Genomic DNA, 14087 nt, shown 5'->3' on the forward strand with positions numbered 1-14087 from the left:
AGGGTTATTAGGGAGTGTAATAAAAGACAAATTAGACACTATAGTGAATTTGAGTGGTCTATTTAGTGTTTGAGTGGAATTTTTTACTATGAATAGAAATAAGTATAGAAAGGAGTAATAAATCTATTGGTTTTACAATGACATATTTTTTTTTATATATATAGTGGTTTCTGATAAAAAATTGGATCTAGATAAATCTTTTGAGAGGTCAAAATTGAATGTTCTAACATTCTGGAAAACCAGTTTTTGATAAACATTTGACATTTTTTATATTTTTTTTTAGAATTTATTTCAGTTATTGTCAATGTAAGTTTTTTTTTCGCACATTTGGAAATTTAATATAAGGATTCTCGTATGTTGTTCATGAACCAATTAAAAAAAATCAAAAATAAATATTCACAATATTCTTTTAATAAGCATTTGAAGATAAAATGTTGGCAAAATGAGCCAATGTCACGAAAATGTGCAAATTATCATGAATTTATACGCATTGTCTTTTTATAAAAAGCCACTTGCATATTCATATATTAAAATAATTGTATTGTACATTTTTTTGTAATTTAAATTATTTTAATTCTGGTTTTTTGGATTTTGGATTTTCTGATATTAGTTTATGCATATCTGAGAGCAATTCGATCATATGAGAATTTAGTTTTTCTTCGCTTTTAGTAGTGGGGTCTTCTTCTACTTCACATTGTTCGTCGGGTTCCGTTGGTTGAAATGAATAATATTTCCTTTTATATTTAATAGCGATTGAATGTCCATTTTTGAGTTCCGCGGTCATCATATCCCATTCACCATCATCGCTGTGCTCGGTATCATCGGGACATTTAATGTCTGATACTTTTGGACACGTTTGGCAGTCAGTTGTTGTATTAATAAACTGATTATTAATGTCTACATCTATAGGCAAGTCAGAGACAAGGTTCGTTACAGGTGGAATTATACCAATGATAGTGTCCAACGTGGCTATAAGTTTACCCGTATCATCATTGAATCGTACAATGGTTTTCACCTTAAATCATTAAGGTGTACATAGTAAATTATAATTTTACATACATACCCATATCAGTGGTTAAGCTAATTAACATCTAACCTTTGAATGTAAATAAGAGTAAGTCCCTATAACCGATTTTATTCGACTAACCTGAGTTTGTGAATTATCGGGTGTAGAGTCGTTACAGTAAACATCACGGAAGGTGTTAGTGATATCTACCACAGATTCTGACAACATCTTATCCGGGTCAGTTTGATGTAAATTTACGTACACGACAAACTCCTTATACAATTCAGATTTCGTGTAACGACTAATACCAAACGTAAACGATCTCCCAGTATACAATAACATGGGATTCGAAGAGGGAACAACTGGTTCAAATATTTTCTGTTCTTTAAAATTCAAGAACTTTACATTCGCTGTTATTTTGCCACCAATAGATACATCATCTTGAAATTTTAAACTCTGTGCATTAAATGATAAAGTTAAGATTGTCATTTCACTCATAATAATAAATTTGTATTAGCTATCAAATCAAAAATTAAAATATGACTATACTGTGTAACTTTCTTAAAACTAATTTAATTTTAATATTGATTGTAATAATATAAAATAAAATAAATATTTGTACTAAGTATGTCGTCTAGGTAATATGAACATTGGACATTATCAAACAAACTCTGTAACAAGAGATATTTAAAAAGGGTTTTTTAAAATTGTTCTTAAACCTTATTTTCTAGAAATCTTGTATACAATTAAACTTATATTTTTCGAGATTTTTGATTTAATATCATGATCCTGAACAGTGTACATATAAAATAATACAAAAATACAATAATGTTTTTAGATTGTGCACAAAAAAAAGGTGGACAAGTTGGTACCGCTTTATTGTACACTAGCTGTCAAGAATGTCATTGTAATGGCCAATGTGTTATATTTGAATTCAACAATAAATCATAGTAAACGAAAAACGATTCTAGGCAGAGGCGTTGTGTCAGCCTAGTAGGTATACTTGTGTAAATAATCAAATTTAATGGTTGAAAAAAAAATTAAAATTGAAAATAACTCATGGCTATAAAAACAGTAACTTTTCGGTGAACTTCTTCTTTTTGATTTAGGTAGGACAACAATTGTTGCAAACCTTATATTAAAATCATTAATATTAGTAATCAACAGAAAAACTTTTATGAAATTCCAACTGAAAAATTATTTACAAAATTTGAAAATAATATCATAACTATAAATATTTCAAAAAGCGTCAAAATAGTTTAAAAATTGTACCATGTGTGGAAAATGCTAATATAAATATTTGGTGAATATTTCAAGAGTCTACTGTCATTTTTTTTGGAAATAAAACAAAATATCAAAAGTCGATTAATGGGAATTCGATTATTTACCACTGAATATAAAATATCGTAAAAATTATAAGTTTAAACCCTCATACAAAATTAATCCTCCATTTAGGTATACTTTTTTTTATTATAAGTACAAAAACGTATGTAAATATTCGTATTAAAATGTTTTATCTTAGCTATGAAAAGAAAATCTTTTATGAATTTTTTACTGAAAAATAATATACAACATTTTAAAAATGTCTCATGGCTATAAATATCTCAAAAAAGTCAAAATTGCTAGAAAATGTTACCATGTATGAAAAATAGTCAGTTTGACATTTGGGGAAAATTTAAAGTATTTAGTACTGTACATTTTTTGAATAACGACAAATTATCAAAAATTAATGGATGAAATTATAGATGAAAATTCAATATCGTAAAAGCTTTAAATTCAAACGCTCATAAACATTAAAATTACTTTCTGGGAAATTTTTTTTTTTGTTTAAGATAGGATCAATTGTGGGGAGTCTTTTATCAACATTTGTAATGTTAGCTTTGAAATAAAAAACTTTTATGAATTTTTATCTTATAAATAGTTTGAACATTTTTGGAATTATGATGAATTTTTTTCAAAATCTTAAATTAAATGCATAAAAAAAATAATCATTACTATGTAACTTTAATATTTTTTTGTCTCGCCTGCGTCAAAAGTTAAGTTGAAGCGGTTGAAGCGTTGAAAATCGACGTTTTTCCGTCCAGCTGGTGGCAAAGTGGGAATTCCCATAGTGCCGGGTGGTTAAGTAGAAATCCCCAAAAGTGCTTAGTGGTAAAATGGGAATCCCTAATAGTGCTGGGTGTATAGCAAGTATCCCCTGCACAACCAGACACTGAAATCTATACCGTAGTCTTAACAAAACATAAACTTTTTGCTACATCTTATATTCATATATTATAATGTCCTTGCATGAAGCGTAAACATTTCATTCATTATTTCTTGAAATAATTCGTAGAATTATTTGGTTGTTGCATAAATCACTGCATAGAGAAGTGATCGATGAACGCAGAGACATGACAAAAAATGTTATGTGTGGATCGTGCGGGAATACAATTTAAGTCTTGGTTGAAATAGCTTACACGTCGCCCTTGCCACTCAATATACTATTTAACTCATATTAATGAAACTTATAAAGAACATTGAATTCAATTTTCAATCTTTTTACTGAAAAAAAAAATTTATAATTTAAAAAAAATGTCCAAAATACAGAAAGTTAGCCGTGTAACCGTGAATCGGTTAGTTCAGATTAATTGATTCAGTTGCGTTTCTACTGATTCGAATATAAAAAAGTTTAATGAAGATTTAAATAGTTTGTTAAAAAAAAAGGTTCAAATACTTAATTTTTTACCAAGTTAAAATATAATCAATTAATTTCACGTATAAATTAACAAAAGAATAATTAAAAAAAAAGGAACCAAAGGATTATAAAATTAAAAAAAAATGTACGTGTTAAAAGTTTCTGAAGTTAACAAGTTTATTGTACTAGTATCAGAAAAAAAACGAAATTAAATACAATGTACATAATGAAGAGTTATTTGAATTTATACATGATGTTCATTTATCGATTGGATAAAAATATCGCCAGAGATATGATTATGCAATACTTAAATAGTTGCGAATCGTGTAAAAAAAGAAAGCACAGCCAAGTAAGGATTGATGGTGCCTAAAATTATATCTTCTGAGATGAATTCCCGCTGTCAGATAGACCTAATTGATATTCAAGCACAATCGGATGGTGAGTACAAGTTTATACTGGCTTACCAAAACTCCCTCATAAAATATTTACTACTTCAACCGTTAAGATACAAACGTGTTGAAGAAGTTCCTTACATATTATTAGACATTTTCACAACTTTCGGAGTACCATCAATTTTACGATCGGACAACGGTCGAGAATTCATAAATCAGGTTGTAACTGAAATATGTGCAATGTGGACAGAACTTAAAATAGTTCATAGTAAACCTCGTCACTCACAGAACCAAGGTTCAGTCGAATGAGCTAACCAGGACATTGAAAATATTCTTGCTACTTGGTTGCAACTTGCAAGATAACCGTACTAAAAAATGGAGTGCGGGGTTAAAATTTATCCAGTTCATGGAAAACTGTTCATTGAATTTAGGAGTAAAATGTTCACCTTATGAAGCTATGTTCAGTACAAAATCTAAAATTGGATTAAAAAGTACACGTCTGCAGATAAATATAATAAGTAATTTAAGAACTGAAGAAGACCTCGAATAAGGTCAGAATTCTATTTCCACAACATCTAACAGTAATGACGACGTCGAAAACAAAGAAGGTACCTATATCTACCTATTAAATAATAATAATACCTTTTAATTATCATTTTCATCTTTCATTTCAGTTTTTGAGTAATAACTATACTTAAATAAAATAAATCAATGTATTTATTTTAATTTAGCTTTAAGAATAAAAGCTATTCTTGAAAATAGAACCAAATCACTTAAAAACTTGAAAGTTCAAGCCCCAAAAATGAATCAAGCTTCCGAGAATCGTTTTTGTCCCGGCGAAGTTGGCCAGTCAGTAACAGTCAAAATTACAGACGTTGATGGACTCGTAGTGATTTTAGAAAAATTATTGGAATTATTCTTTCAGATACTTACAAATATTTTACTTATATTATTAATATTCCAGATTAAATTATTTATTCTTTTTTTTACAGTTAACAATAATATGCATGAAATCGGGACCAAAGAAAGACAAACGCGCCCTTTCAATTTTGTACCAATTTTTAATTTGCAAAGAAAAATTTCTGGAGTTGATGATATGTCACTCCGAGAGACAGCACGGAAATTTTCCAATTCAGGTAGTCATGTACGATTAATGTACTTGTAAATTGAAAAAACTTATTATATTTTCTAATAATATAAATATACGTAATTAATCGTTAAATCATAATATCATCTGTTATCTATATTGCCAATATATGAAGGACATTATATACTTTGCCCGTGACATAATATATATATGTATATATAATATCTATATATATATTAGCTGTCGCGACACGGCGTTATATAACAATAAGTTTGTTTTTTTGCATTTTCGTAGGCCGTGTATTATTGTTATTATGTATTAGAATTTTTTTTTTATTTGTAGCTTATTATAGTGGTTTCGGAAATTATAGCGTATAGTTAACTATTGAGTACGTCAAATTAATATTCATATAATGTCAGTTATAATAACCCACAGAATTAAGGATAGAAAATAGTCTGCAATGAATGAGTAAATTACAAAGATCTTTATTGATATCATAAACAGATATAATTTTATAAATTATGTACATTTTAAACTATTTTTAATAATTTAAATTTTGCTAATATAAATAGATTTGATGGCTTTTGTATTGTGTATTGTGTATTTTGATGCAGTTCTATTTTACCGTTTGTTTTTTGCAACGACTTAAATGTTCACTATAATTCTGTATTTAAATTTATAGAACAAATCATTTTATACGACGTCACTCATGGCAACCATTTAAAAACAAAAATTTCGATCCGAAATCACAAAATTCCCATTTTTAGCACCTATCGGGGTTGCTCCTCTCACGATGAAAACTATCCTATCTTTTAAGTTGGACCAAATTACACACGGTGTAAAAAATGTCATCATGATCGGTCCATTAGTTTCGGAGTTCATTCCGGACAAATATTGTGACACGAGATTTTTATATATAAGATATAATATATATATAAATATTAGTCAGCTAATACTACTGAATTTTGTAAATCAAATAGTAGCATATATACTTAATATTTGAAAATATTTATAAAATTGATGGAAAAATGTAACACTTAGTTATAAATGATTACATTTTAAAATTAATAAATATTTTTTTATTAAGTAATTTGGTAGTTTAATTAATACATAAGTGATCCTATTTAGTTTTGTAATATTTGCATTTTTTTAAATGAAAATAATAAGTTTTGAATCATATTGTTTTATTGAAAATAATAATATGTTATAAGATAAATGGTATTAGACAAAAATAAGTTTTTGTGTTATTTCTGTCTCATTATACCTCAGCAATATTTTTGAAATCATCAGATTATTAACAAAATGTTCGACCAATTAAATTTTAATAATTTGAAAAAAAAAATGTCACTTAATATGTATAATTATTAATTAAAAACGGTGACAATGACTTTATTTCTTAATAATGTGTAATTAAAAAAATAAAGAACCAATATTATAATGTCTAAACACGAATGTTAACGGCAGGATTTTATTTTTTGCCATCGATGGAGACCCACAATCAATTAATGTCGACCTTTGGGCCCTAAGAGGTCTATTGACATAATATTATAATACAAGGTTTTTGGAAACAACTTCAACTCTCTATAGTTATTATATCATGACTATAATAATATGCCAACATGTTTTTTGAACATTTCAAGTATGTACAGTCATTCATTTTTAAACTATACGACAAAAAAATAAAATCAATTTAATCAAAACTGGTGTTGCGTAAATATTTCAGGTTTTTTTTATTTAATTTGCTTAGGTAATGATTTTGAAAAGTACTAAGAATTTTTACCCCCCAAAGTATAAACTTGATCCAATTTTTTACCAGAGCCCACCCTTTAACGTCTTGACGATTGAAGAAATTTTTTATGATGACAATCACAAAAAAAAACTCACATAGGTATACATTCTTGCTCAGATTCTAAGAATCCGCATGATTCAAAATTTAACTATTCAAATAAATATCTATTTAATTTTGGCTATGTAAATGTGTATGAAATAAATTAATATTATCATTGAGTAAATATGGTATTTAATGTTCTCAATGATATTATATTAATGTCGGTTATGTGTTATCGAAATTGTTGCGTCGCCGGTTATTGCTTATTGCCGTGATAACTAAAAGTTTTTCGGAGATATATCTAGGAAATTAACTTAATTCTGCGCAAATGAACACATCAATTTCCGTTTAATGTTAAAATCGCAAACTGTTTTTTTTCAAAAATCATCTACCAGTGTATAATCTCCGCATTTTCAACTCATGGTCAATTTAACTGAAAATCCAAATTCACTAATGAAATTAAAACAGGCTATAGCTCTTTAAAAATACAATCAAATCATAAAGGATACCTTATATTTTATTCTACCCAGAGTGAATTTCATTCCAACTCTCTAATAATAATAAAATATTCTTATTTAATTTACATATTATGACGAGGTTATAATAAAAAAAGAAATAACGTTAAAACAGAAATAGAAAAGCCGCCGAGCAGTCAACCCTTCTGCTGTACAGAATATGATGTACTTCACCGTTGAGTAAATCATTAAATGGACGTGTTATATTTTAATTCAATAATAAGTCATTGCATACGATTCTCAGGAAAGAGGTTAAGTCTTTTTGGTAACCAAATAAATGTTTGTAATTTGTTTATTGCAATAAATTCCCGATTACTTGAAAAGTACTGGAAATGTTTTACTTACTTTTGTCCCCTACCCCATTAAAAAAAAAGTACAAACTCGATCAGATTTCTTACCAGATACGAAAAATCGTAAATCGAATTCAGCACAGAATCGTTTAGCGGATGAAATTGTTTGATATTTCTTTGAAATACGGCATATTATACCAAACACACCCCAGTTGGTAAAGAACTCACAAAATTCGTTTAATATACACATAATAATATAGGTATACTTTTTTTTTATTTCAGACTGGTGCTACGCAGCAATCCTTAAAATATTATTTGATACGGACTTCTCCAGAAATGACCTTTTCTGCGCCTGTTTCGACAAAGCAGCCACAAAGGGACTGTTTAATGTCGGTCATTCGATACGCTGAAGCAGCACACCGTCGTTATACCATGAATGCTATATACGACCATTGCCAATGGTCAGCCTTACAGCCGTTACCCAAGCTCGCAACACGACGGCTATAAAACACGTTTTTTTCGTGTTTTTATTTTTAATAATATTTAACATTTGGCTGGTGTGCACGGTGAAAAATGTCTCTCTATCTCTCTCTCTCTCTCTCTCTGTCACCCCTCTCTGCATACGTGTGCGTTGTGTGTGTAAATCAAGGTATATGCAAGTAGAAAAAAACGTTATGAGTTATTGTTTTCTCATTAGAATGTTTATTAAATAATCGAAACAACATTAAATTTCGTGTCAGGTGTATAATACTATAATATATGGGTTGTAAAGAACAACGATATTTCCATAATGTATTTATTATATTTTATATTAGAACTGCATCAATTTATAAACATTCACTTATATTTTTGATTTGCGTTTAATGATAAAATGTTAAAAATATTTATTCAGAAAAATAAATAATAAGTCGATCCTAATGGATATTGATGTTGAATATCCAAGAGACCGTAGATGATATGCCTAATATACTAATATTTATAATAAGAAAAATTAATAATATTTATCACCCAAATCACGGTAAATTTAATTAATAAGTTAAAAGATAAGCATATTTGATTGCAAATTTTTTTTTTAAGTGTTATTGGTTGGTACTAGCCGCAGTCAAAACTTTTTAATATTCAGTACAATATCCCACATATATTTTTTTTTTAGAAACTTAAAAATATTTAAAATATAATATAGGTGGCCATGATTTTGTTTTATAGGCGTTTTTATAGTTAAAAAGTTGATAAAATTAGTCAAAATCATGAAAATTTGCAAATTATGTTTTAGTTGAATATTTTGGCGACAACATATCCTGGTCTCCAACAATAAAATATCTAGGAGTTATCTTAGACAAAAAATTAACCTGGAACCCTCACATTTCTTCGAAACTTCAACAAGGCCACCAACGACTTAAAATTCTTTATCCCTTAATCAACCGCCCAAAGCTGGAAGTGCTCCATGCTTCTTTATAAGCAAATTCTACGACCATTAATATTCTATGCTGCCCCTATCTGGGGATACTGTGCCAAAACTCGCATAAATAAAATTCAAGTCTTCCAGTCCAAGATTTTACGCATAATATCCAACGCGCCGTGGTTTGTCAGAAACGAAGCACTTCACACAGACTTTAGACTCCCGATGGTTAAATCCTACATACAGAATCTCTCAGTCAACTTCTTTGGCCAACTAAACAACGCCAAAAGTGCAATATATTTCAAACTCAATGACAAGCCTACCCTCCGACGTCTCAAGCGCGGACGTCCTCATGATGCCCTTTCTCAACGTCAATAATATATGTATATAGATATTTAAAAAAAAAAAAAAAAATTATACACCTAGATTAACTAATTATTACGATGTCACATTTTAATATCTAGCTATTCATCTATGTAAATAACTGTGATTTATTGTATTTACTTATTTATTTATAACAACTATTTTCATGTCAAAAATTTTGTCTTTTTATCAATAAGTTAGATGACCTTGTTGTCAGTAACACTTTATTAATAATAAAAAAAAAAAAAGTTGAAAATTTATAAAAATACAATTTTTATAATTAAAACTTCTAAAATTAATCCAAGGTTCCTTGTAAGATGTTCACACTGAAACCAACAAAATCTAAAATAAATGACCACAATTTTTTTTGTTATTAAATTTTAATGTTTGAACTTTGAATACGAAATATGATATTTAAACAACGAAAAACAATTTCAGATATTTCATTGTAATTCAAAAATATTTATCTGGGGGACTTGAAATTTGTACATATATTATTATACTTCACCAGTTTTGGGTAAGACGGAATAGTAATAGGTACCTAATTAAAGTACGGCTAGACTAGTGTAATTATGTTTTGATACGACGTACCAATACAAAATACAAATAAATATGTATATTATTAATTATGTTCATTATTTTTAAAATTTTTTTTCAACACATTATTTTCATTATAATTACATATTATTTCTATTTACGTTGCTTGTCAAAATGACAATTGCTAATAGGAATGAAAAAATTAAAAAAAAATAAATAATAAGAACTGTTTTTGTTTTTTTTTTTTGTAATGTGGACGAAACGTAGGTAATTAGGTACTCTAGTTTTATAGATTAAAAAAAAAGTAATTTCATTAGAATTTTAGGAGAGTTACCAATAAAATAAGCTCATTACATTAATCCCTAAGTGACGAGTAAAGTATCTTAATTACATTTTAAAAGTAATCAACTCAACACTGTATTTTATACATACAATGCAGTTTTCAAAACATTAAGTATACATTTTATTCTCATTGTTATACAACGAACCTACTCATACCGTTACTGTACCATGGTTAGTTGGAATTGATTCAACAGTTAATACCAAATAATATATGATATAAGTATATACTATATTTTAATAATTAAATATTAATAATAAATGCAATATTTTCAGGTTAGTAGGTTAGTATTCTGTAGGTTGTTAGTAGGGGGGGAGGGAGACGGTTGAAAACACGTTTTGTATGTGTGGCAAGGGTTCATTGCTAAAAACCCCGGGTGGTCACCCATCCGGGAACTAGCAACGCCGGCCGTTACGTACACTCAGTTCGTTTCCGCAGTTGAGTGTACGCACTGCGCCACACCAAGCCACTAAAGACTATTATATTGTATTATAATTATCTATGTACGTACTTCAATCATTATATTTTTGTGACTTTTATAAGTTGTGAAATTTGCAGTGTTCGTCTCCATGCATAATTGTATGTTTCAGAAATGTTTCATTGGTTTTAATATAAATTATAAACCCAATATTATATTTTCAAAACGAGAATGAATTAAATTATTTATGTTTTAAGAAATATGTTTTTCAACAAACTTCTAATTCATATTTATGAAAAAAAAAACAGAGAAATCAATTTTTCCCGAAATGGCGATTGTGGTGATAGGCAAGTCAAGAGTTATGACAGCAAGAAGCTTAGACATGTAGGGAAAGAACCAGGAAAGTCATTTGATACAGGGAAAGAACCAGACAAGTGGTTCTTTAATTTTAATTTAGTTCTAAATCCTAATACCCAATAATCGTGATATTATTATAAAGGCCAAACTGATTAAATTTTAGATTATTATTATGTACAGATAAATATAATATAAACAGCATATTATTGTGCTGTTTGATAATATAATGTGTAAAAATAATTGGACAGGTTACAGGATGGAAACCAAGCACAAAAAGGCCAAGAGGACCTCCCAGACAGGGGCGATTGTAAACTCGGCCCGAGGAAAAAAAATTTTCAAAAGGTATATTGTAAACTCGGCCCCTGTTTTTTTCAGGTAAAAATAATTTAGGTGTAAACTGGGCCCGAAGTTTTTACAGGTAAAAATGATTGACGTGTAAGCTCGGCCTGAATAAAAATATAATATGTAAATAATATTTTTGAGAACAATTTAGAGGACACCATGTGGAGGTGATAATCATTATCCTCCAAAAATTATTTTCATATTTTTATTCATAGTATGAAGTTCATTATATAAATGTAGAATTCACTAAAATTGTGAAAAAATTTAAGTAATATACAAAAGTGTACAAATATAATTAAAACTGTAGTGCAATAGTTAAAAATGTAAGGTTATAATATGAATCTATTTTTTTATTCAAAAAGCCATGTGTTTGACGTACCTATTCACTCAACGATATATACACACCGATACATAGGTACTATTCGTTAACAACAAACTATTCCGTTTATTATATTTTATTGGTCAAAATAATTATCGGGCCGAGTTTACAACCGTTCTTTTTTATCATTTTAAATTTCCGGGCCGAGCTTACAACAAAAAAGGTAACCGCGGGCCCAGTTTACATTTGCCCCCAGACAGTTATGGAAGGATAGAGTGGGCTCAGAATAACTAGGAATTGAGAACGGAGCATATGACTGGCTGGAAAAAATTCGATGGAGACAATTATGAATAGTTATTGCAGCCTATAATATTGGCCAAAATATGAAGAAGATATAATTATAATTGAATATTTTAATATATAAAAAAGTAGTAAAATTACGTTTAAAAAGGTGCCAAGTGGGCAAGTAAATATGTACCTTTCTGCTGTACTGTAGTGGTGAGTAGGTAGCTGTATAGAATGTGTTCAATTGGAATTTAAAATTATTAATATAGTACATATAATATAATAAATAATTTATACAATTAATTAATATTTCACTATCATAATAGTATTTATTTCAATCGCATTAGGTACCAATATTGCTGTTATTAATTTAGAGTCAATACCACATTAACTTAGAATTGTGTGAATAGGTTCATGGAACGTAATAACTTAAAATGTATCGAAATATTTTGATAGTATGTCATTGCGTATAAAATGTATAATTTTATATTTTTGAAACATTATTTAATTTCGTTCAAAGGACTTGAATTTAAGCGGTTATACTTGAGCAGCAAATTCCAAATTTGTAGTTACGAATTATTACGAATTAGTTACTAATTTGTAAAACCATTTTTATACCATTATTTGTACTTTGTGGTGCCAGGGTCAGTATGGCACATTAATAACAATGTATTAAACTGAAATTGACTAAATTGGTATACTTCTGATCATTTTCATTGTCAAGTATTTTAATACGTTGTATATTATTGTTATGCTGTGTCATCCCAGTAAACTTCGATTAAATTTTCGTGTTGTGTTTTAATGGACCGCCACCTTTCATCTTTTAATTGATGATCTAGCGAATATGTTGCTTGAAACAGCAAGATGGAAGGACACAGCACAAGCTAAAATGTTTTAATATCCAAAAGTAAGTTATTGTGGGTCTTGCTGGACATTTACTGCTAATTTACCAGATATTTACCAGTATAATTAACTATTTAGCTATTATAGTATTGTATGACAGTTATAATATTACCTATGTTGTTTTTCCTTAATATATCTCAAGTCACAGGTATTTTTCTGTTATAAAATTTAATAAATATATAACATAATACTTAAGAGTAGGTATGTCATATTTTCCGTTGTGCTGCATGCTTACAGTTTTTCGGTAGATAGCATTTTACGGTAGGTAGAATACTAAACGAGTATCATACCATTTGTTTAACTACAAAATAATTTTGCAAATTTAGTGATATTGATGAATGTAGTCAAAATTTTAACTTTAAATGATTATAGAAAAAAAATCATGCCTACGTATCTATATGTAATATTTTCAAACCGACTTATGAGGAACCTTGTATTCAATTTTCAAGCTGTTTCACACAGAAAATATTTTTTTGTCGATGTTTATAGAAAAAAAAAAACTAGGAAAATATTAAAATTAAAAATTAAAATGTCTATAAACAGCTCAAAAAAGATAAAAAAAATATGTTTTAAAGCATACTAAATATAGAAAAACTAATATAAATACAGAGGCGGAACTAAGATTTTTTACGCCCAGGAAAAATATTAAAATTACGCCCAATCATAGACCAAGACTGAAAATAATATAGGTACCTATCATTCCCTACATTTGTTTTCAAATAAATGGAATTAAAATTACAAACATACTTTACACACTAAATACTTATTAACTTTTTAACACATAATAATGTTAACTAAAAAGTTAAAGCATTTGAACTTTAAATGCTTGGAAAAAAAATTGTGACTACAGATTTTTAATATTTTTCATCTGCCTTTGAAAACATGTATTTGGAGCCTTCTATTAAATTTTCAAGATTTTTACCCAACAAATAAAATTTTATTGATATTTATAGAAAAAAAACCTAAAATAATTTGAAAACTAAAAATGTACGTAAACAACTCTATACACCCTAAATATTTTTCAAAATT

At 28.2% G+C, this 14087-nt stretch overlaps 1 protein-coding gene across 1 annotated transcript; it reads right to left on the reverse strand.

The window, feature by feature from the left end:
• Window positions 1–470: 470 nt before the first annotated feature.
• Window positions 471–1594, reverse strand: LOC100575900. Its single transcript, XM_003241577.3, has 2 exons — window positions 1148–1594; window positions 471–1015 (listed from the first exon to the last, which is right to left on the reverse strand). The coding sequence occupies exons 1-2, from the start codon at window positions 1502–1504 to the stop codon at window positions 566–568; spliced, it is 807 nt and encodes a 268-aa protein (XP_003241625.1). The 5' UTR covers window positions 1505–1594; the 3' UTR covers window positions 471–565.
• Window positions 1595–14087: the final 12493 nt, after the last annotated feature.

The sequence above is a fragment of the Acyrthosiphon pisum genome, chromosome X (assembly GCF_005508785.2).
Source record: "Acyrthosiphon pisum isolate AL4f chromosome X, pea_aphid_22Mar2018_4r6ur, whole genome shotgun sequence".
NCBI classification, from domain to species: Eukaryota; Metazoa; Arthropoda; class Insecta; order Hemiptera; family Aphididae; genus Acyrthosiphon; species Acyrthosiphon pisum.